Source organism: Ceratosolen solmsi, unplaced genomic scaffold, assembly GCF_000503995.2.
Source record: "Ceratosolen solmsi marchali unplaced genomic scaffold, CerSol_1.0 scaffold10, whole genome shotgun sequence".
Classification (NCBI taxonomy): domain Eukaryota; kingdom Metazoa; phylum Arthropoda; class Insecta; order Hymenoptera; family Agaonidae; genus Ceratosolen; species Ceratosolen solmsi.
In genome coordinates, this window is record NW_011948412.1 from 19736354 (window position 1) to 19763209 (window position 26856).

At 31.4% G+C, this 26856-nt stretch overlaps 1 protein-coding gene across 1 annotated transcript in view; it reads right to left on the reverse strand.

The window, feature by feature from the left end:
- bru3 (CUGBP Elav-like family member bruno 3) overlaps positions 1-26856 on the reverse strand; it is a 95053-nt gene that overhangs the window by 16041 nt on the left and 52156 nt on the right. The window contains exons 3-7 of the mRNA XM_011499027.1: positions 19078-19157; positions 5808-5951; positions 5143-5272; positions 3785-3952; positions 3423-3524 (exon numbers count right to left, since the gene is read on the reverse strand). Of these exons, the coding sequence (XP_011497329.1) occupies positions 3423-3524; positions 3785-3952; positions 5143-5272; positions 5808-5951; positions 19078-19157 (624 nt within the window). The remainder of the gene's footprint in view (positions 1-3422; positions 3525-3784; positions 3953-5142; positions 5273-5807; positions 5952-19077; positions 19158-26856) is intronic.

Below are 26856 nucleotides of genomic sequence, written 5' to 3' on the forward strand. Positions count from 1 at the left end.
TTATCGGTTTCGACACCGCGACTCGTGTGTCATACATAAACGCATGCAGAAAATTTACGAAACTAGACCCTCCATGCTTATTGATCAATATTTAACGAATACCTTTCCTTTACTTTTCTCATTAATTAATGATTTCGGTATTTGTTTTATCGAGATTTCCAACCAGTGATTTGGTTAATTACATTAACAAGGAGGCGTAAAAGATAATCATAATCACATAATATCTACGTTACTGATACGTAGTGTCTATATTACCGGTGAAAAAGCTTTTTGTAAAAGATAGATGTCATTGCGAATATGAGATAAGTACTTCTTTTTTCATTCTTAACGATTATTTATGATAAATATCTATATTTTTATCGAAAATACATATATTTTTTGTAAAACATTAGAAAATTAAAATTCATACGTATATGTATATATATATATATATATATATATTTTTTCTCATGTAAATGTATAGTTAAATGATAGTATCGTCTATGTAGATAAATTACATATATATATATATATATATCGATATTGCCTGCTGAATGCTGAAATGCTAAAATTTTTAAATAAAATATTTTAAAATAAAATGTATAATCACTAAAATAAAAGTTCATCTCTTTATACATATATAAATATTTAAAAATACTTTCTCTACAAAGTATTAAAATGAATAATTATTCTATAAAACCTTTTAGATTTTAAACACGTAATGATAAATCATCCTTAAAATAAAAGCGAAATTTTATTGCGTGTTGTAACTTTATATCATATTTATTCGGATTCATATTAAAATAGATAATATATTGTGAATAAATGTTTGCTAATTATAAGTACTGCGATAATTTTTATTCTTATTATGCAAACAGTCATTTTAGAATCAAGAGTTCGATAATACTTAATAATTGAATATACTTGATAATTGATAATACTTAATAAAATAATTGAAAAATATATGAAAATATTATTAATTATTGTATGCAAACAAGAGTATAATGTTCAAATAATCCGAAGATACTGTAAAAGTAGAATTTTTAAAGTTTTTGCACAATTTAATATTGTTTTTGTATTACATTTTTTTTCTTTAACTGAATAAAAATTATATATTTTTTAAACAATATGCAGATAATATACATTTACTAAAAGGTATAGCAGGAGGGATCGATTGATACGCATATCCGTTTGTATTCCATCGATTGAAGCACAATTTTGTCTCTCATATTTGCAATTTACAATCTCTATACATTTTTCCCAATTCGGTTTATCTAAAAATTAATTATTGTGAGGGTAAATAGCACTTTAATATATTTCAATCGACTTTGCACAAATATGTTTTTTTTTTTTTAATTTTTTGATGTTACGAAAATTCGATACACGAGTGAAAGAATATTTTTTAGGGTTCTTTCATCTAGATTATTATTTTAAAATTCAGCACAATTGAACCCTAAAACGTGTGTGCGTGCATTTGACCTCGTTCGTGTGTATTATATGTTGTTCTATGGTATAGTAATGAGTTTTTGATAACGAATACACGATATTTTCTGTAATAAAATGGTTGAAAAGAAATATTCTATATATATTTTATTTTCACTGATCATTGCAATAATAATTGATTGTATATTACTTTGTTTGTAAAACTTTAATATCAATAATTATATAAGTAACATAGTCTTTAACACACACACACACGTATATAAATATATATATTTAAAAATTGTATATATGTAGCAATAATAATTTATCTATTTATTTTATAATTTCAAATTAAATTTATTTTCACTTAAAAACATTTTCAGATTTTTCTATATTTATAATATTTTTTTTTATATACGTTATATATATATATATATGTATAGTATAGTCCAAAAAATAATGCCAAATATTTATCTCTAAACTCTTATGTTTAGCTTCATATAGATAATTATATATTTAAAGTTGGATAGTTAAATAAATAACATAGGATATAAAAAGAAAAAAAATCATAACCCAACATAATAAATGTAATATATCTGACTTGATTGAATTACATTGAAATAAAAAAAAAAATTACTAACAAATTCTCCAAAAGTAAAATATTTGAGAATTTTCTTTATAAAAACAACACATAATAATATAACTTATTTTTAGAGGTATAAGTTTTTTCATTAAAAATATTTGATTATTTATTACTATTTTATAAGTGTGTTGTGCGATAAATAGTGGAATAAAACTTTTATTCATTTTTAAACACATGTACATGACGATGAAATAGAAAAATTATATATTTTTCTCTCTTTTGTTAAAGTATTATATAGATATTAGAGAAAACAAACTAGGTAAATAAATGAAACGTGGTTAGCTTTTCCCGCAAAATCATATCAAGTTATACTCTGATACGTAAAAAGTACACAGACAGGCACACGCGCGTATAACTGCAAGTTTACTATATATGAGTATTATATGAAATAAGCCAGACGATCCGCTCGAAAAATTTATAATTTTTCCATGAAAAATATTTTTTCTTTTGATTATATTTTTTCATCCCTACGTTAGCCAAAGTAGTTTCTTTATAAAATTTGCGTTAAAAAGTGCGCTTCTATTTAATGAATTGTAATTGAATTAATTTGTTGTATTTAATTACATTATAATTCTAAACACAAACACACACATATATATATACACACAAATGTAGCTTTGCTTTCAGAGAAGAGAATTGGAATCTATCTATATAAAATTTATCGAATAGTATTATCTGCAGGCAAGTGAAATGAAAAAGCAATGATAAATATTGTCATTAAGAGGAAATATACGTTTATAAAGGGAGATATATTTCTTATTTGGAATTCATTAGTTTTTTTATACCAAGTAATACGAATAGTGATGGAATTTAAGATATTTACGTAACTATATTATTATCAGCAAATATGCAGAGTTACGTGATGTTACACAAGAGATTATGTAAGTAAATGGAAACAAAATATTTGAACACAATATAATCGAAATGACGCGATGATTTATTTCAAAGTTTAATCCTACAGAAAGTACTCCTAAAAGTAATTTTAAAATATAGTAAGAGTAGAAGTGAACGACTTTAAAGAATTAACGTTGTTCATAGTTTTGTACGTCCCCGAGCTAATAACGCACAAATTCAATAACAATGAAATATAAATATTCCAAATAATTCGATCAAATTAATCCGAACCCATAGAGTAGTACTATGGCTAATAATAATCGGCCAAGTAAATTTTCAAGAATTTCTAAGAATTTAAGATTCGCGTGAAGGTAGAGAAGATCCGTGGGTTCCGTCCTAACTGAATTCTAGCATTCTTTAGGCTGTTTTCGGAATAGAGAATCGCACAATAACAAAAAGATAAGACAGCGTCTAGTGCCGGATGCAACGTTTCCGCGTGCTCGAAGCTACTTTTCGTAGAAGAAAAGTCGTCTGGAAGACTTACCAACGCCGTGGTACGCCTGCATCCCCGGATACGCTGCGGCGTGCTGGAGTGCCGCCTCCCCGTTGGGCAGACCTTGCGCTGGAATAGATAGATGAAGGGCATCTACACTTCAATAAGTTCAGCTCTTATCGTCCGGACGCGACTTAACCTAGAGTCCTCGCCGCCGTGCGTGACTTTCCCTCTCTTTTTCACGCGGGCTCAGCGGTCAATAGCCGAATACTAGTAGACTATTAATTTCCCGATTTTAAACTCGAATCAATCTATAGAGATTTTATCGATTAGATCGTCAGCCCACGTTGAATGGTTAAGGGTCCATCGTGCCGGCGGCAAGGGGTTGGAGGTCTGGGGTCCATCATACTCACGTCCTGTGTAGGTCTGGGGTATGCCGTTGGTATAGACGCCAGGATCGGAGCCGGCCGGCTGTCCGTTCGGTGTCTGAGCGGCCATGTTGAAGTTAGGCATCGTCGGGGAGGGCAGCGAGGGTAGGGTCCCATTCACTGGTTGGCCTGTGCCGGTACCTACGACCAAGCCTGGTTAAAGTGGACACACCGGTTACCCAAGTTAATCATGGTTTCTTTTCGCTCGCGCTCCCTGTGTATTTCTCATCGGCGTTCGTGCGAAGTTTTCGTGAATTTGTTCAATCGGGAGTATCGAGAGTGGAAAAGCGCGGCTTTTCTATAGAATTTACGAAATTTCTGATCGCGCTTTACCGAAAATTTCAACTTTAGTAAAAGATCGATTACACGAGGGGAGCGCATTCGTTATTCGTTTTGCATCACAGTTATGCGGTTTCATGAAAACCGTAAGCGAACGTACGAGCTTACAAATATATTTAAATATTTAAACTCAACTTAACACTTTGTATATCACATACCTTTCGCTCCGCCAATGTAATTCTCAAAATAAACACGCAGTACAAGCAATCAATGTTTATTTAATATTCCAATGTTATGGCGCGTCGTCTTATTTAAGTAACATCAGTTTAAATTACCATTAAAATGCCTTTGCTAAAGCATTAATAGAGTAAAAGCGATTCGAAAAACATTATTCGTAAAATTCGTAAATTAACAACACACAACATGTAAGTATGTCGATATGAATTTATCATAATATATTGTATAAGTGGCACCTTCTATACATAGCGGACATTGCAATGAGAATTCCTCCGTATGTCTATTCTAACTTGCGTATTATTTAAGCATTAAGATCGATAAATTGTGATTCATGACGATCTATGCATATTTTAATGGACAACTCGCCGACAATGCTCGAGTTCTCGAATTTTCGTGTACCAACAAATCAATTTCAACCTTTGACAGTGATGGTTTATAACTTTCTACATCATTAGTACCGTCGCGAAAAGCGTTCGTTACGTTGTTCGGCTTCGTTTGTACGTATATTCGTTTTTTTTCGTTTTTTATTTTGTTGTTGTTTTTGCATTAATCAAGCACTTATGACCGAAATGAATTCGCTTATATACGATATCGCATAAACAATGCTACTGCTCCCATAATGTATTTTTTCTTTTTTCGTTATCCCTCTCTTTTGTTTTATCATCGAAGTAGATATTTATCATGGGTATCGTAAATTAATCGTGCCCCAGCCATTAAACACAGCGAGAGCCTCGTTTCTTCGGTAATTTCACAGGCGTGCCACTTGTGCAAACGCAACTGTATGAAGAAATGATGGAGTAAAGAGTCGGTGCTCATCGGATATGTACCAGAGGTGGGCGGCACGACGGTGTTAGGCATGCCGTTGAGGGCGTGGGGAAGTTGTCCAGCAGCGAGGGCCGCCATCGGACCGATGTACGTTCCCTGCGCCGTCGCGGCTGCCATCAGCGCTGCTTGCTGCTACAAGTTTAAAAAAAAATTACAAGCTCTTATTTGTTAAAGTCTTCCTCTTTATTCATGCCGGTCCACCCAAACACTGACTTTACCACTTCCTTGACGCACGCTATTGTTATTTGGTGGTTTGGTGACCGAGGGTCGAGGTACCTGGGTGAATTACCTTCGAGGAGCTTTTAAGTATTTCAAAACAACATTAACTTTTAAGAAAAGCTTTAATCGACAGAGCTTCTGCTCTCTACTGATTATTATCACTGAGCACAATGGTAATGGAGTAATAAATAAATGTTTGATGCGCGCCTTTCTGGTCAATTATTATTAAAAAGAAACTTTATGAGTGAAATTTCTTTTGTTGAATATAAAACGGTATGTTTAAGGATCCGTACGTTAGAAAGTAAATTATTATTCACATTATTATACGATACAACAAAAGGAGAGTAAATGAGAAGGCGATGAAGGAAAAATCTGGAAAGTTACGAGCTTATGGGTTAAAGTTGTCGTGGGTGGTGCGGCGGTAGGAGAAGGACGGCTGGCTACGTACCTGGGCATAAGCGCCGTAAGGACCGAATTGGTTGAAGACGAAAGGGTTAATAAGGCTCATGTTCCCGGCCATTTGCTGCATGCGTCTTAACTGTCTCTCTTTTTCAGTGTCCGCGAATTTTACTACTACGCTGGATGACGCACCCTGTAAAGAGAAAGCACACGTGATTGAACTCGTATGTTTTTAATGTGAGTGATGGTTGTGTCTGTGAGCTGTGACGGAATGAGAAAAATATTTTCAATAAATTCAATTGAATATGATCATTAATGTATGAAAGACGTTTGTGTGGTTGTACCAACATTTGATTATGTATTTGTTTTTATATTTCTTTAAATAAATATAACGATGTATACTCAACGACCCCGTGGAGAGGAAACTTTAATGCAATTTAAATGATGCTCGAATTGTCAATAATCAACAAAGAATGTAAGCATTATTTTCCGTTTATTCAATCGTACAACGCTAATGCACATGTACTGTGTGATATTTGATATTTGACCATAAAAAGTACTCAGCTTATATTGCATAAATGATTAAAAATTTTTAAATAAAAAACCAAAGAACTAATGTTATTGATTATATCATTAATAATAAGAATTATAATAGAAATTTGAAAACATGAGAGATTATCAATATTTCTGAAAATTAACTTAGGTTGGATAGTTTCTTGCACGTCGGATTACAGGCTTTTAATCGATCAGTAATCTGCATTCTTTATTATAAAATAAACAGTTTTTCAATGTAAAATGAAGGATTAGCAGGCAATTCGAGTCCGATCGATCCTTTTCTGCTTCGCTCGAGTCGACTCCATTTTTAAGACAAAATTTATGGTGAGCATCGTAATCGAGTACGCCTCTGGAGCAAATGGCTCAGTCCAATGGTTCTCCCTTTGGAACATAGCAGAATATTCAGGGCGTGAGCCTCTCACCGGTTTCTAAAATATAAATGACAGCCGCGCCTATGCACGTGGCAACAGGTGGTCAGTCTGCCCACGCGTCGTAAGCTCACCTTTTCGCGACAACGCGAGGTGATATATTACACTTGCGCCATCAATGCAAATGCCGAGCGTGCTTGAGTTCATAACGAGTCTAATGTTATGTTGCTCTGAAAAGCTACGGGAGAGAGAGAGAGAGAGAGAGAGAGAGAGAGAGAGAGAGAGAGAGAGATGGATTTTCAGCAAGGTGAATTTTTCGGCAACATTAAATATTTTTACCAATGCAAAAACATTTGTTCCATTGGAATGAATGAGATCTTTTAATACTACAATCATGCTTTCCGTTATTTATTTTATGTTAATTGTTCGATTAAGCGTATGGAGTATTTACCCCTATGAATAATCGCCACTTTAAAGTTAATAAATACCGTTTGTGAAAATAAAAGTATTCAATAATTTGTATTTGATAATTTTCATTTCATTATTGATATTTCATATTCAAGGACAATTGTTCATTTTCATTAATATTCAACTATTTGCCATGCTCAAATTGAAAAATCAATCACGATGAGCATACATTTTATGCTTTTTACAATTTCTTATAAGTAAATTATAGTATATATAAGTAAAAAGAGTATTCTAGAATTTTACAGGATTAATATTACGGAAAAGTTTTTTAACTTAGTACTTTTCCATTTCTACTTTTGCTTACTAACAAAGTAATATTAATCACCATATTATGGGCTTATATTGAATTATTAAAAATTAAATTTTTTGAAGAACTATGTAAGCTTTTAGTTTTATTAAAATTATTACATAGTCGTTGGCAGCTATATTGATAGGTTTTTTTTTTTTTTAATATGAAATTGCACGTATAAATACATAAAAATATATACTGGAATTCGAATGTATGATGTTTTGATTTACATAGGTAGCGAACCAATAAATGTCGTGAACTTAAGCATATCTCTGCGTAAACGTATACTTTACAATTAGGAAATTTGTTCTACAGTTGAATTTGGCGGCCTATGGAGCTTCAGCTCATCGGATTAAGTTCCACGAAGCTACAACTATGAACATCTATTGCTCTTTTTCGTCTTTTTGATCGGATGCTGGGTAACATACGTCATATGTACCATACGCCCAATTGGAATGATCCAATCGGAAATTCGAGCTTTTGATGCATCCGTGTCGGAGTGCGTGCGAGGGATATTGATTTCTGAGTCTCGCATTGAATTCGAGATGCTTGCCATTTTAACAGAGGGGCGAAAAGACTGTTTTAGTTGTCCTTTTTTACTTTTACTTTGAAATACATACTGTACGAGACGCGACATGAGAATTCTTTTTATATGTCCGCCTGATACATTGATTAAAGAATATGAATGCACAGATTTTTTTATAATCTATTGCTGTTTCATGTGGTTTTCAAATTAGATAGCTTTGGATGAAAAACTGTTGGCTGGATATGGTTGAAAAATTATTTATATCCTAATTAATATTTTGAAATAATCAGATTTTCATTATATTTAATTTTGCCCAATAACGTTACTAGCGAATCGTTTTTATTACATTTTCAATGTAATTCATAATTTATACGAGAATTAATCAATAGTTTTTCCATTGTATTCTAAGTATTTATTTTATTTATTTATTTATTTCAATAATATATATATTTTCCCCTGACTCGTGTTACTACAGTATTACGGTTATCAATGTTTTTACCAAATACTCATTAAATTCATCATAAATTGCTTGTAACTTTTTTTCATACACCGATAGATCATTATTTAAAAATTTAATATAACCATATCTGTATTTAGGTAACGAACGAGATAGAGATAGAGATAGAGATAGATAGAGATAGAGAGAGAGAGAGAGAGAGAAAGCGAGAGATAGTAGTAGTAGTAGTAGAGTGGGATAGCGCGAGTAGGATTGGGCGAACGTGCGAGCGTCAGGGAAAGAGTGTCAGTAGAAAGATAGATACAGAGAGAGCGAGAGAGAGAGAGAGAGAGGGAGAGAGAGAGAGAGAGAGAGTGGTAATGAAAAATATCGTTATACTGAAGGGAATATTGTTTGATTTACTTCATTTCTCAATCCTACATAGATATTTCTTCTACTCAAATTTCTAGTTAGATTTTTGCAATAAGTGGTATGATGCGTGAGCGTGCGGATAATGCATCAATTAAAGGAGATCGTTCTATGACGTACACGATGAGAGTCCCGCCAATTTACATTGAAATTTGTGAGATGACAGGCAATCGGAAGATAAAGAGAAGAGAGAAACGAAGGGAGTGTAGTTGCGTCATCACCAATGCTATTGCGCTGCTTTGGAAGCCTCATTCTTGTCGGATTACGGGTTATTAGTTTCTAACCCTAGTTCCGGCGTTTCGGTAAAGTACAATGTGCAAAGGGTTTCAAAGAGAAGGTACAACGTAACGCAAATCTTCCATTGTGTCGATCTATTTTTGTGAACAACCTTATTACGCTGCAGACAAGCACTGTATTCGCAAATTAATTAAGATCTACTTTAAGGTGCAATAGCTTCTCGAATTGGGATATTCGAGTTTAAGTGATTATGTGCAATTATCTTCACTATCGAGCCATACTCTCGATTAAGTGAGGTTGAATCTATAGTCCGTGAGGATTGCTCAACTATTATATTCATCAAGCATTTATTCTATTGCTGCTTATAATAATTTATGTCCAATTTTCTTCATTTTTTTATTCCAAAGTAAACGTATGACCAAATTTTAAATTTATCATTTATAATTGCATTTATATCGAATATTTACTTATTGAAGTGTATTTCATGAGTTACATTAATCATTCGGTAATAACATGAAATAATATGAGTTTAATCATTAATATAATTTACATTTACATTTACTTAATGAATTATCATTTGTATACTCTATCGTAAAGTTTAGAGATTTTTTTTAATACAACGATAAAAATATAATTCTTTGAATTTGAATTAGATTAAATAAATAAATAAATGGAAATAAATATAATTTATTTTGAATTGAATATGAATGAACGCAACTCAATTAAAATAAAATATAAGAACTATTTCATTTGTTATTTATTTATCATGAATTTGAAGAAATATTAAGAAATGCATAATGACATACGATGTAATTCGTAGTCCTGCAAGTAAAATGCTTATCTCAATTAAAAATGAAGTTCGATAGATTATAATAGATTAATATTAAGAGACTCAACAGGTCGTTTTTATAATGTTTATTTTAGTAAGAATTAAACGAAGTGCAGAATTAAAAGTAATTGTTCGAAGTAATTATTGATTTCATTACTACAAAAAATAATCTTCCGAATAAATTGGAAATCGATAGTAGACTATTATACTATTCTCCTATTCTATTTCACTCTTCCCAGATACAAAGAACTATGAAATACTGTAATGGTCAACGGTTACTGATTTATTTTCATAGGTATTATCTTATATCGAGACATCATTACTCGACCAGTGTAGTCCTCACTTTTTTTTATGGAGTTTTACGAGGTGGAAGTTAATATCGTTTATTTAGTTACCTTAAGCTACGTTCACATTACCCTTTGCTACTCAGCTTCCACCATGAAACGGCGACTCACGTCTACTTTATATTCCACTTCCAGGAAAATATATTTCATCCAGAGTTGCGTTACATAGTTGTCGAGGAGTAGCCTGAGAGTTGATGCGCATAAGAACATAGAAGAGGTGAATAAAAACAATAACCCGACACCTCGTTTTTTCTGCACGAGTACTTTAGTATTATGCAGGAACCCAAGCTGTACGATAATCACGCGGATGAATCTGAAATAAAGCTAGATAGCGGGATAATAAAAGTTTTAGATGTTTTTATAAAAGCCCATGGTGTCACCGCTATGCGGGATCATAAAAATATTCGTCGTTTACGCATTGCATTAAAAAATTCGATGTAGAGGTACGGAAAATGGTGTTTACAGAATTTTTTTTTTTTTTTTTTTTGTATCGTCGGTCACAAATAGGAAGAGTTTTTGTGATACAAGCTGTGAATGTTTGACCAAATGAAGTTTTTAACTAGTCTTTCGTGTAGAAAAAATATATAGATTTGATTTTATATCGATAATAGCTTTCATAGAATTATATTCTTTTATTTAAAATATGGAGAAATTTAAATATTATAATTTGTAAATTATTGGTAGTAGCAGTAATATGCTTTTATCCATACGAATATTTTATACAGATTTTTTGTAGATTAGATTTGTTAAAATTTCATTTTTATTATTTCAGAGCGATGTACATTAAATGTCAGAATTTAAATATAATTCGTAGAAAACTTTTATTATATTATTATATTATTGTAATAAAGCAATCATTCATTGATATTAGCTGGTAGGAAAGTAATTTCATAATTAATATTTTACAAAAACTTCATTAATAATATTATTTAAAAAAAATTGTTTAAATATTGAATTTAAGTTAAAAATACTCCATTTTAACAAATAACAATCAATCGACAAAAGTTTTTGATTATAAATTAATTTTAAGATGAAAAATTTAAATATCATAGTTAAACATAATAAACGGATAAATTATTTTTCTTATATTAAATTGTGAGGATAATTGTGATGTCGTTCATATAAATTATCTTTAAAAGCAAAGTAAATCACACATCAATCAGTTGATTCTTCATTACCAAATCATCACGTACATATGCCCGTTTAAATTAGATCCATTGATGCATAACATCAACTATAATAAGAGATGCAGAACCGCAAACGGAAATAAATTGTTATAGTTTCTGCTAGTAATTCCAATTCGTGTACTACAGAATTAGTTTAATTGCTTTAAATATTTATCTTAACTGTCATTAATGTAGCAAATGTTACGCAATATTCAAATTAAATGTACAAAATATATAATATTCTGCAATATCTAGTTATCTGTTATAATTTTATAATACTAATACTAATACTTATAATAATAATAATAATAATGATAATAATACTATTGTGATGATAATAATAAATGTTAATTTAATTGAAATAATACATAGTAATTTAATATTTGTAAAATTATAAAATTTTTCTATATAAAAATAAGTTTTGGCAAATAATGTTTCATTTATTAGGTATAAGGTGTTATTAAAAATAATGAAGTATTAAATACAAAAGTTTAAAAGAATTATGCGATGCACGATAAACAAATTCTTGACTTATATTAAGTCACCATAATATAAATAGAAGTTCATATTTCAGAATTTTACTATTTACTAATTCATGAGGATTATATGATTTGCTTCATCAAAATACATTTTGAATATTTCATTTTTTAATTATCATTGCTTTTACGTATTTCTGTTTTTAACTTCAGTAATCTTTGATTCGACTTTATGGTTTTTAAAATATTTATTTGATTGTAAATGGCATTCTTGTAAAGTTTGAAATATATAAAAAATATAAATATATTTATAAAAAATGTAAAATAATATAAATGCTAAATGTTGTAAAAAATTTATTATAAGCTAAATTATTATTATAGTAATGGCAATATAAGAAATTCAATTATTAATGGATTATTAATATTATTATTTTTTTTTTTATTAAAAATAAGAATATTTCAAATGAGTTTCACATATTTAACATAACACTCTCATTAATATAAATGTAACATAATACGTTTGATCTTTTAACTTTACAAGTGAATTGATTTTTTACCTCAAATCATCAATTTTTATATTAAATATTGAATTCAGTAATATTGAATTCATTATTATAAAAAGTAAATATCATAGTCGTTAAATGCGTAAATATTCAATATTATAATTTTAAAGTATAATTTTAATGTTCATGGTTGTTTTATCATAGCAACGACAAATTTAATGAACCGTTTTTTTTTGTGAATTTATTATCGTATAATTTTCAAATCATTCTTGTTTTAAACTTATAAGTATTATATATATTACTTTATCAATCCTTTAATAATTAATATTCACTGTTTCGGATACTATGAAAACTGGAATAATGGAATATAAAAGGTAAGTGCAATTGGGGTTATGGTAGATCTTGTTTTTCCAGTGATGCATTGATCTATTGAAATTGCCACTGGTCCAGCTGAGGAGAATTGGCAAGTGTGATGGCCCACCTAACGAAACTTCCTCCAATCAGTAGATAATTGCTTCATTCCACCGATGGGCACTAACGCCTTCCCCCCTTTCGTGACATTGTTGATACACGGGAGTTTATAGGTTAGTGTACTCGAAATTCCTAGGCAGTGTGTTTCATTCAAGGCGATGTAATAAATCATGTTACTTCATTCTGAATATTTGAATTGAACGAAGAGTATAGCATTTGTAATTGTAATATTGCTTATGAATGCCTAGGAATTTATAATAACATAAAATATTATACAGTATGGTTGTGCAATAGTAATTGATATTCTTGTGATAGGTAAATCTCGTTAAGATTTGAGAAAAAGAGTATTGGAGTTATGATGGATGGATATAAATTCTAAGGTATCGATAAATTTATTTATTTTTTGTATTATGTATAGTTTTAGCAATTTATTATATCTTCAATTATTAATTTCTTTCATTTAAATAAAATAATCTAACCTGCTTGAGAAATTTGATGTTAAAAAAAGAATTTTATGTTAATTGCAATGAATTATATATATATACATTAATAATTAATAATATGATTTTTTACTATCCGTACATTGCTTTTAGATTAATATGAGATGTAGAATATAAATATATAGAAATATATTAATAAGAAGTAGAACATTTAATGTACTGTATTAAATTTTTCAATACTTTGAGTAAATTTCTTACGTTGAATGTAGAAATGTACTAGAGAAAAATATGACAATATTATTAATTTTTGTGGTATTAATGTGGTCTAATAAATACAATATATTGAATTTTCATTAAAGGAAAATTGGAAATTCAGACTACAATTATTCATCAAAATTGATACATTGGGATTCGGAAATATAATAGCTACTAACTGATAAAATAAATTGGAATGCAGCATAATATTGGGAGGGAAAACAAAAGTGTCGGAGCAAGGGAACAAGAGAAAGAATGATTCGTTTTGCAGATATTTGTATATTGATTGGCCGAGGATATCTGTATCTATCAAAGCCTTGCTCGCTCGTTCACCGATTTCTCAAAGACCTATAGGACGGATCGGTAAACAAGTAACAGTTGTGCGGCAGATAAAAGCTCATGCAATTACAGTACAAGCCCAGTTGCCTCCCCCTTTCTCTGGGGAGAGGAAATTACTCAGGGAATGTCTTTAATTAAATGTTAGGAGCAGTTTCCGAGTCTCCATTAATGCAAGGACAATTTCCTTTCCATCCACTTTGGGTTTAAGAAGAGACAAAGGGGCCATCCCAAGGCTACACAGGAAGCTGAGCTTTAAAAGCGCATTCCTCCGCCGTTCTTCACCCTTCCTTTCTTTTAAATCTTCCACCGTCTGCGCTCTCCTCATCTTCCATGGTCTCCGGCTCTCGTATAACGTAGTTTAAAACTTTAAAGGTGAGTAATCGCTCGTGTCACTGCTCGATCAAAGCGGCAACGGCGACGGCGGCAGCTATGAAATCGCAAAGGGATCGCATTCCGACTGCCCTGAAACTTTCTCCATTTTGAGTTAAAAGACTTGCAGCTTTGGTTTCCTCCTTTCACTCCTTGGTACCACTTCTGCTCAATCGTCATCAACAACTACACACATTACCTTTTACTTTTACGAATTGGATAATGAGAAAAAGCGGAAGAAACTATTTATACTGTTGAGGGGCTGTTAGATGGGAGCGCCGCTTTTTACTTTCTGTTCTTTTATCCGTTCGATATTTATTCTGAATAATACTTTGCGCACGTTTAGTTCCACAGTAATTTTTTAACCTCTTAACGATCGGTTTTGTAAGTACTATTTATGCTTATTTCAATTGATTGTTGTCGCCGTTTTTGTCAATATTGCCGTACTTTTACATACGAATGAAAGTACCTAATGTTGAATTGAGATAAGTTATGTGAACGACATAACTCTTTGAAAATTCTTAAAAATTAAGTCGTTATATCATCGCTTGTATTCCCATAAAATTAATATACCGCCTTTTCAATTTTATAAAACTTCTAGTCTCATAAATTTATTATGCTAGTTTTCATGTCGATGTAGCTGTGGCTTTTATTCAGCGCACTTAAAATAAAATGTTCTTCAAAACCATCAATGAGAGTGTTCAATAATTTCGAATTATATACCGATATTTTTCACGCCGATTTGGCAAAGCTCAGCTTCCAAAATCAATTGATAAAAGTAATGCGAAACATTCTTGTTCTCGTATTCCACGGCAAAGTTTAGTTGTATCGTCAAGTTTTATCACGTACACTTGGATATTCCGCGTGCGGAAGATCTCGTTTATAAGTAGATAACTCGTGGATGGAAACGCGGGAAAGTAGAAAGGGGGCACAAATCGTGCTTTCGCGAGGAGTGACAAGAAACGTCACATGCTTTGGAAGTCTGAAGCGGGGTTGGAGGTGTGTAAGAGGAGACCTTCGCATACCATTCTTGACACATAGTGCGTTGTACATGTCGGAGAGAAGGTGAAATATTGGCTGGAGCGAAAGAAACGAGTGCGTATCATCCAATCCACGAACAAACGGAGTTGGAGAAGAAACGCCGTTGGATAGATGAAAGAGAAAATTGGATGACGCAACTAAACTTTTCAACTGTCACGTGACTCGCGATTTTCTCTCTTTTTCGATTCTATCCTGTATCCTGCTACCCCTTTTTCGGGCGCCACGAGACTGAAAATGTAATTAACGAATGTGTACAGACAGATTTTGTGAAGCACCTCGTACACGGATGCATACGGTACAATATTTTGACGGATGTTTAAAAGCTCATAATGATATTTGGAATTTCAATGATTTATAATTAATATTGCAAGTTTTTTTATTTTATTTTATTATTTTTTAAAATTAATTTCATGTTTTATCGAAATGTTCTTAATTAAACAAATTTTTTCCTAGTTAATTTATAATGAAGTATAAACGAGTAGAGTAAATTTTAAACAGGGAATTCAGTGTGATGTTTTATATATGAATTTAGATAAAAGTACTATTCGTTTATTTGCGTGTTTATTTCATTATTGCTATATTTTATATTTTCTATATAAGAAAATCGATAAAATACTAGAAAGGTATTAGTTTCCCTATAGATAACAACAGTTTCTCCAAATTCTAATAATTTAAAAAATTCGAGTGAAACAATCACTATAAATAGCGTTCTTATGAATTTCAGAAAATATTAAATATATAATTAGTTGGAGTATATTATTGCGTATATCTGTAAGATCTAAGCAATAGGACAGGTGGCCATTTTAGGGATCGTTTGACATGTGATATTTTAATAAATAGTTTATAGCGAATGCTTCAATTTTCCATTGAACAAGATTTATAATATCGACACGTACAATGCGAATGTAATAAAAAGAATTTGTTAAGAATTTTTGATATTATGACATATTTACATTCTATCTCTTTATTTTTATTTTCAATTTATTATTATTATTATTATTCTTATTATTGCATTTATATAACGCTCATTATTTTTATATTAAAGTATATTATTATCATTAACTTTTTTTATAAAATTATTAAATTATTAAATTAAAAATTATAACTAGCGATTCTTAAGATTTTAAACAACTTACAATATTATATTCTTAATTATTTGTACTTGAATTTTTTTCGGAATGAGAGCCATTTTTGGAATGGAAAAATAACAATAAGAATAGCTTCCCATCTTTTCTTTAAGTCTTGGTAAAAGTTCATAACCTGATTGAATATACATTCCCTGGTCCTATCGGTAATTATATAATTGCATGTAAGATAAAATTATATAAAATACAACATTTTCAGAATAGGAAAATGTGAGATTTTTAATTTCCTCTTTCATATTAATTAACGTTATCTCACATACATTTCATTTTCGAAAGTGTTATTATTCATTAGCATTAGCACAAAAGTGAGAAACGGTATAGCTAGAAGAAAAAAAGAATACAAACAGATCCAATCACAACCTTCATTGTCATTCCCGGCTGGCCTCCTACCGTCAATCATCCGAGCGCAGGTGAAATCTCGTTATCTTACGCTCCTTGTCCCCGGAAATTGTGTTGATAATGTTACAAGAGAGGGGGCAGAGCGGCCTTTATCCATAGTAGCTTATATCAGCTTGCGAATCGATATCTCATTTCTTAGGCAAGCCGATGCGTATCTCATCATGTAACGGGATTCGACGTGAGTCTCTGTCGAAGAATCAACTGCACGTCATCCATGAGTATAATGCCAAAGTGAAAATTAAGCCTAAGGTGCTGTAGAGGAAGTGCCGGCGTCATGGATTTATACGTGAAATATGACATATTTGATTGGCCGATTTTATTTATACAAACTCGATAGGCTAAGATTATTTATATAAACTTTAGACTGATTTTCGTCTACGCTATTCCAATTTCGCAGTACTAATGGTTCATGGCTATATAGGGGTACAAGGCGAATATTTCAAGCAATTATTAATGAACATAGAGTTGTGGCTGCGTATGCGTGTACGTATTATGTCGATTTTATCCACTTGAATATTGAAATACTTATGTTCGTTTATATTTCATTAGTAATAATGTTATATGATTTTGCAATTGTTACAACTTTTTTTTATGTCAAACATATTAGAATGGTGCAGGTCGAAAAACATAAACAACGAGGAGTCATTTATAAAATTGATCTAGAGTAAATTCATCGATGCTCTTTTAAAAAATGATGAGAAATTAAAGAAGTAACGATGAAAATTCTATTACACACCAATTTTTTCCTTGCTATTTTTATAAAGAGACGAGAATAAAAGAGTGAAATGCGAGAGAAAATACGCGAGCTTATATTTACGCCTATAGGAAAGTATGTTTCGAGTGAAGCTCTCGAGAGTCTGGCAGTACTATGCAGATTTCTGTTTGAACTGGTATTATTGGTAATTTCGTCATCCGAGGATCGAACGTTGCATGTCCAATGCACAGTACAAACTCTCGTGCGTACATCTACGAAGAAAAGCTCACGAATACACGTGCAGGCTGCTCAAGAAAAAGAATGAGCGCATTTCGAGCGCACGTCTTTGGCGCATTTCGTAAATAAATCAAATTACGACGCCATAAGATACTTATTTAACTAATCTTTCTAAATCATTAATATTAGCTCGATTATGCAGCAGCTAAAAAGGAAAGAACGACGCTTCTCCGTCGGATTTCTGAAAATTCAATTTCCAGCAGCACTAGTGACAATAAATAAAAAATATTCCGCGGCAGTAGTGCATTACTCTTGCACAAGCGCACGACTAGAATGTAATAAGTCCGCTGGGTCGCGCTAAAAACTCCCTCCGTATGATACGTGGCTCACTCTCCGGACGCGCAGGCACACACTCGCCCTCTTCCTCAGAGTCGCGGGTCGGAAAAAGTCGCGGAGCCCCTTGGCGCGTGTGAAATTTATCCCCTTGTGAGTCATCGTCCCTCCTCGAGTGGTGCGCAGGTTGCGCTTTTCCGGGCACCTTTTCTGTTGATTTTTCGACAGGGGCTTGGTTAATACGTCAGCGACGACGTTGTTTTAGCGCTGATCTGCTCTCTTGCGCCAAGCGCTCACCGAGTGGATTATTTTTACGAACTTCTCTACGAATAACAATCCATTCTAACTGAGATGAGTATGTGCTATCTCGCAGCTGCTCTCTTTCTTTAAAGCGTACTCTTTGGGTGATACGGATATTTACGGGGAGTAATTTTAAGCATTGCGTCCTTGCAATTTTTCATTGAATGCAAGCAAATATTTCGTATGTCCAGCCTCTTTAAATCAACATTTAATCGCAGAAGGATTTTTTTCTCTTATGGCTGGAGCTTGCACAACACTCACATTATTATCATTTTTTATCCTTAGAATAAGAATTTCTGGTTCAACAGTGATTGTATTGCAATCATAGTTAGGCATTTACAACGATATACATTGGAATATTCAAAGTTTTCATGATTTTCGATAAAATGTATTTTTGGCCATTTTTGGATTTAGTCAAAACCAATCCATCTTTTTATTATTTATTCAAATTTAATATCACAGGGCTCATTAGCTTATTCATAACTATTTCATTATTAAATAATATTAATGTATGAGTCTTGAAATTTTAAGTATAAAACACATGTTGTTTATGGCATACGAAATGTATATATAAATTTGATTGGAAAATGATTCTGTTGTCTTCGTTCATATTACGAACGAGAATTAAGTATTAAGAGTGGAAACGTTACAATTTTCGATAACCACTTACCGGCATAGTTTGGCTACCGTGCAGAGAATTGATCGCTCCTTGTGCTTCTTGGTGCGTTGAGAATTTAATAAATGCGCAACCTGCGAACATAAGCAAAAATATATTATTGTTAAATTTTGAATTAATAATAAGTTTCTTAGCGATTACGAAGTTAAAAATCTTTATTTATTAGGTTAGCCAATTTCATCCATTCCATTTATATATATTGCTTCATTTAATATATAATTTGAACGTTATTAATATTACCGTTCTTTCGCTATTTTAAGTGTTTAAAATTTCTGATTTAAATATAAATTCTCTTTATGTTGCCAATAATATACATTGAGACATGTATCGACAGTACTTTTATTATTGAAAAAACATTTTTCATCATTATGTAAGCAATTTTTTTTTGCGAATGATGAAAACTTATTGAAGGTTTTGTTTCTCCAAGGAAAATATTCACCTTCCAATATTTGATAAAAAATTTTCATTTGATGATATGAAATATAAATGCACGATGTAAGATTGTAGTAAAAATAACTTTACATGCGATGGTTGCAAATTTCTTTAAAATTCTTTTAGAACACTTAAACTTTTGGCCACATTGGCTTACATATTTTCCTTATGCGGACATATTATATAAAAGCATTTATATAAAAAAACAACAAAGATGCATATCGAACTTTGACAATATATTACATACTTTTCACTGCTGTTCAATTTACCAAATCAAGAACTACTCCTTCTTTTTTATCAACACATTACTTCCAAACTGATGAATAAGAATATAAAGTAACATCCCAAAAGGCGAAACCAATGTTTAGTTAATGATTAAAATTAGCACGATGAAAATAGCCGATAGTAAGAATAAAATAGGACATTGGACATGTAATTTTAAAACCAAATGAAATAACCAAAATTACGCACAAAATAATTCCCTTAAAAATTGCTAATAATGCAAAGGAAACAAGAAAACAGACTATTTTTACATGGGTTGAGGAAACGCCAAATGGTGCTATAGCGTTGGAGGCAATCGTCCTGGGATCTGCTCGCCTTTCGCCCGAATTCCCCTTGAGTCCATCATCTCCCGTTGCCATGCGATGCATTTAGACATCATCTATTTTTCACGGGGCGTTTGTTCGCACTTTCCACCCTGTGTCCGCACTGGCATACACCACTGCACAGCGTGTGTTTCATGGAGTTAAATGTATCTTAAGATAAGAATCGCTGATGCCTCCTATCGAAATTGCCGGGCTTACACTTTGTGCTGGGAGATTATGTATTATTACATATTCGTAATGGGAATAGACAGTTAAGGATAATTAGATTTTGATTTTAAATTTTATTAAAGTATTTTTTTTATTTTGTATGTGTATATATCAAATATCATTTTATGCGTAAGTAAGAAGCGATTTAAAACATGGCGCTTTCGAAGGCTTATCTAAGCATTATTAAAGAATTCGTTAATTATATAGACTGTTTGCCTTTAAATTTTGTTTCTGCTTTTTCATTTGGATAATTTGTCTTCTATTATATACTTGATGTTTCACGAAGTATTCTATATTTTGATGATGAGGTAAGTATCGTCCTCTAGCATTACATTTGTAGAGCAGCACAATACATTTTTTTTCCCCCAGGCCCATATTTTTTCTTGTGGTAAACGCATAGGCATTTATATCGGTCGCTTTATAATTTCCTTTCTATTGTTCAAAATTACGAATACGAATTTTATTTAAATTATTTATAATTGATTCTATTATAAAGCTATTACATGTCAGTTAGTACATAATTATCTGAGAAATCTATAAAACCGACTTCTTATCGTAATACGGGACGATTTGGATACAGGCGTCGACCCGAAGCTTGCTTAAATCCGCAGATTTTGAGGTAACAAGAAGGCTCAAAAGCTTTCTTGAAACATTAATTTATTATTATACAAAACAATATATTATACATACTTAAATTTATAGCTTTATCTATGCATTTCACATATGCGTGCGCGCGCGCGCATGAATTTTCGAATTGTCATATTTGTACGGGTGATGTGGGCGAATAATAAATTTTATTCGTGGTTTTAGAATTTACTTACCGGCTTACTTTACTAAAAATTTATTTAAATCCTCGTTTACATATGTAAATATTTCATTTCATATTATTCAATGATTCTATGTAAATTTATTTTATTGCTCATGTTTGTTATAATTTAATAAATTATTTAAAATATTTTGCTAATCAAAATTTCTAAAATTTATATACACATACTTTGTTCAGGTCTTTTAAATAATATTTCACATTTAATTTCGTAATAAATTATAAAAAATTCAACGAATAGCAAAATAATTCCATATATACTCGGTAAAATAATAAACTTTATTATTATAGCTGGAATAACTGTATATTTTATTTTTGATGAAATTCCAGTCTATGCATACATATTCTATTAAAAGCATTATGTATTTTAGTAAATTTTCGCATGCTTAACATTAAAAGTTGTTCTATTTAAATCATTTTCAATTATTTGCTCTACTAACTTTCGTGTCAAAAACTACTGCTTGATATGAATCCATGTGCTCACATAATAAATAAAATAACATTTTAATGCTGCAGATTTTAATTACAGAAGTATTCGCAAATGCGTAGTTCATTGTTTTCGAACGATATTCTTATAAGTATTCTTTCAGTGCGTATAACTCAAATTTTCTTTCTGGAATAATTTCTATTAAACTGCCGTAAAATTTCGCTCGCTGAAAGAACAAAGTGTTTTCGTGGTCGCTGTACCGAACTCAATTTGACGATAAGAGTTTCAATATTTTACGAAGGAGGCCCGATATTTTTTCCATCCAGTAGCTCTTTTTATATTTTAAAATAAATCCTCGACCCTCGAGCAGTTGCTGCATCACCGTAAGCGCCACACGAAGATGAGGCGTTGGTACGCGGGTGCGCGCTAATCAATACCCGGAGCTTTAAAAAACTACGGGCGAGAGGAACGTTAAGCAGATGGTGGCAATTGTAAAAGTGCGAGGAGGTCTCTGGATTCAGATGATCGTAAATCTTCGTTTGCCGTTATTGGTTGGAATGTATTGTTTTTCACCCTCTTGCGTTGTTAAGATCGAAGCTCCTTGGAGCTATGATTTATTGTTTTCGTTGGGATTTTCGGATATCTGTTACGCTAATGGCCGTAGTAAGGCAATGTCGAGATGACATATGAGCGACTCTTACTTATTTACGGCAAGAATAGTAAATTGTTAAAGCGAAAATGTGACTAATATTCTTATGTTAAAGGATTATCAGCAATCATAATCGCTTGTGAACCGTGATGTGAACTTGCGAAAAACCGTGTCATATATGGCTTGATAAATTATTTATATTTTTATATACTATATAGGTCTTATTATTATACTATATAGGTATTTTGGTATAGGTATTCTGTTTTTTTTATTTATTATTATTTTGAACATGAATTAAAATTTTTTATTTCATCTATCGATTATAACTAATTATATTTTGATTTCAAGAAGAAATAATATAAAAAATTATAATTAGTCGTTAAATTTACAATCCAAAGAATGCAATTTCTTAAAATTACTCGTTCAATATTCGCCATGAACGATTAATAATTGATCACGAAAAACTTTATTTTGATTAGGTAAATTACAAAATTCATTCATTATGATTATTTGTTCATTGACATTAAAATACACCGAAAGTTTCAATTAGACGATTCCTTAGCAAAAAAAAAAAGAATCGATATATCGAGTGCAGCCCCTTTGTATCTAATATCAAAAGAAACAATAGAAAAAACTCCGTTATTATCTGGGAATCAGTTAGTTGTTCACTTTCTGTAATAAATGTTAACTTACACATACATGCAAAGCGACGAGTGGTGTCCAATGGTTGTACATCTTTAAATCAGTTACTTCTCAAATTGCCCATGGAGCAGACCTCATGATCAATTTCAAATGAAATTTTCTTTGATATAGTTTCCCCTTACAAACGTATTTCATCGCTTTTTATTCTCTTGTATAATCTTTTTTTTTATTTTTTTTTTGTTTTTTAATTGTAGAGTTTGAAGAGAAAAGCGCAGGCGCTCGAGAGTTCGTTTGCTATCGACTTTGGCTTCCGGAATTCACGAGAGAGTAAAAAGGGATCGTTCCATCAGCGTTTGGCTCAATTAAAAATCTTTTGTTTCTAATAAATATTTAATTAAAAAATTTATTTTATTATTTTGGAATTTAAGCTTTTGATCTCTGCTCTTTCGATTCACAGGCTTTTCAAGTAAAGAATGAACAGGCTAAGTAATGTTCTGATTTTTAATGTTCGATAATAAACAAACTTTTCTTTTGCTATTGGATATACATTCGATATATTAACGCAATGGAAAATGCAGAGAAAAAAGAGGAAAAAATTGTTTTCACAATTTAAAAATAAAAATATTCACTCTAACAACATTAATATATAACTTCTTGGATAAAAAATACAAAACTTTTAAATCGAATTTTATCGAAGGGTTAAAGTACGGGCTAAGTTTCGAGAGTTTAAAAAGCCTTCTTTCGATTGAATCTGTGAAGAAAGTAATTTATGTAAATTATTTCTTAAAAAGGCAATTAGAAAGTTCGTAATTCCTTTAAATTGATCTGTTCTGAAGTGACCCCTTCTCTTTCTGCATTTACCATAGAAATTAGACTGATATACATTGCAAAGTCGACAGTAAGTGGTCAGATGCGCGGTTAAGTGAAAAAACGTGTCTTTGTTGTTAGCGTCAATTTCATTCATGAAAGAGTGAGAAAGAGAGAAAAAGGGAGAGGAAAAGCTTGTTTGCACTTTCTTAGCATAAGTAAGTCATTTTTCTTGATGATAAAAGAGAAGAACTGAAATCGAATTCACTTCTCAAATGTAATGCTCTATATAAATCATGAATTAATGATGAAGATTCGTTTTTTATTAAAGAATAAATTTTATACGATTTCTTAATGTTTATTAGAGAATAAAAATCGCATCTAATTTTCATTATTAAAATAAATGGAAATTAACTATCAATTAATTTCAAATAATTTAGAAGCAAACTTATTAAGGTGTAGATTAACTAAGTGTAGTGTATAATTCTAATAATAAAAAGAATAAAAAATAAAAAAGCATAAAAAATAAATAGTTATAAAAATTCATAATGTTACAGCCTAATAATTTTTTTTTCTTTATTTTTATTAAATTAGTCGAATAATATATGTATTTTTACTTTAATTTTTAAATAAAATAATAGGAATCATAAAATAAATGACAACATAATTCATAAATTCTTTAGATTAATTTTCTCTAATTATAGCTCCTTGTGTAAATATACATACGAGTGATAAAAGATTTCAAATAAATGGAAAATGACAAAACATCCCTTTTAAGTAAGACCCTAATACACTAGCCTGTGAAAATGCATTAACATCTTCGTAGAACGAAAAATTACATAATTACATTATGTGCTCAAAGTGTTCGTGCCAGAGAAAACTTTTCTAAGAAACAATGCTTCTCGTCTTCTGTTTAATTACTAAAAAGAGAAAACAGGTTCAGAGAGGAGTAATACACAGAGAACGGCACCGTATAAAATTAAAGGACGGTTCGTTCGAAGTATACAACCCCCGAAAGTTCAGCGTTTCAAGTAGGAGAAACTATGTTTATCCGCTGAACAGCAGAAAAAGAAAGCAATCGGATGGGAATAAGAGGCAGAGCAAGATGTAGATAAAGACGCTGTGAGCACGATAAAGTAAAAGAAAGATGGATATAATGACGGAGAGAGGACCAGGAAGCAAAAGAGAGAAAGTGTATGTGTGTGTGTATGTGTGCGCGCGCGTGTAAGAGAGAGAGAGAGAGAGAAAGAGAGAGAGAGAGAGAGAGAGAGAGAGAAACGAGCTGAACAAAGGACAGAACGAGGAATGGAGGAGGAGGAGCAGTAGGAGGAACAACAAACACAGTGTGGAACTCCATTTCGTGTCGAGTGGCTCTGAAGTCTCTCGTTTCTTCACGTCATTCGCGGCGTATCGTCGATCGATATAAAGTCTCCGCGAGACTTTCTATTCGTATATTTGATTGCTCGGCAAACATGTCCAAGTTTATCGGGCGATTCTCCGAGTGGGCGTGCGCGTGTGTACACAGAAGCAATGACAACGATTCTACTCCTCTGGTAGTGAACGCTGTCGCCTTTTTTTACTCGTCGAACTGAAAATGTTGGCTTGAAATTTCTCAAAGTTTTTAAATGCTCAAAAGCTCACGTAGCGTTTTCAATATTTTATAAAGACAAATTTTGATAGTTTTTCGTGGTACTCGTGTAATGTGGCCTTATTGGGTGAGTGGCTATCGTAATTTGTAGTTGAAAGTGCCCGTTTGAAAGTGCATTAGTCGAAATGTATTTATTCAAAATTTTATCATTTAACGCGCAACGTGAACCTTAATATAGAAATTTATTAAATAATAATATTAATAATATTAAATAAATACTGCCAAAAAAAAATTTTTATTATATGCTTAGAATGTGGTAATTTGGTGTGTAGATTTTAGATGTAGAAATGTTTAGCGAGGATACATAATATAACAATCAACGCTCCAATAAATCGAGCAGCTCACACTTGAATGTTAAATTTATGTATGAGTAAAACAAGAAAAAATAAGCTATAGCTATAACTTTGCTAGGAATCATCCGATTTTTAAGCAAAAATTCTCCTATACATATGAAAGTGTGAGCGGTACACGTTTGCGATGGAGTTCATCAACCAAAAAAGTTGTACAAAGTATATAACAGAGTAAGTAAATAACTAACACAGTGGTTTAATAAGTTTTGCTTGTTTTTAGTAAGCTTGTCTTTAACAAAAAAAGATCAGTAGTAAGTTATAAATCTGTCGATCTACGATATTAATAAAATCGCTTTGTTATTCAAAGAAAAGTTTTCTTATTTTCTTTCCGACTTTACAAAGGAAAATAATAATGTAAATTTATAATTTAAAAAACCAACAGTTCCATTTAGTAGACCGTACGAAATTACAAACATAAACGTGAATGGATTAATAAATACATTAATAATAAAGGGAATAATTATTTATTTAAAAAATTAATATTACTTATAATTCCTAAGCGTTAAACAGTCAAATAGTTTATGTAGATTTATACTTTTATTTTAAAGTGAATTGCGATATTTTGACAATAAGATTCGGTAGCATCTCTATATAATTTATTACATTTATAATTAAACAATTGGTATGTCGTAAAAAATAGTTTGAAAATCGTTATATTAGATTTTGAGTGCATTCAGAAATAAATTAGGCGATAAAAGATAATAGTTACCATTTGTATGAAAATCCTTTCTCACATAAGACTCCGTACATTACATTGATATGAAAAATGAAAAAAAAGCTCCAGAAAAATGCTCATTCATATGGCACATCTGAAAACGGCAGTGTAATTTTAAACGAATGGACAGAAGTAAAAAAGGAGAGGGAGCGAGAAAAAGCAATGAAAAAAGAAGAATGAATTCAAAAGTTAAATCTCGCGGAATTATTACATTAATAAACATAAAAGCAGTACTTAAGAGTCTTTTCAATTTCCAGAGCGAAGAAAGATAGACAGAGAGACGCGAGGAGGCTAAAGCTCCGCTAGATTATTGAATTCCGCCCGAATGCAGGGTAATAAAAAGGGTGGGTGTAGTAAAAGGCGAGCAAAGACAAGAATCAGAAGAGAGAACAAGAAGGGAGTAGGGGAAAAATCATCAAAAGGCGGATTCCGGGAGAAATAAACGCCGCCGCTGTCGTTGCTGACATT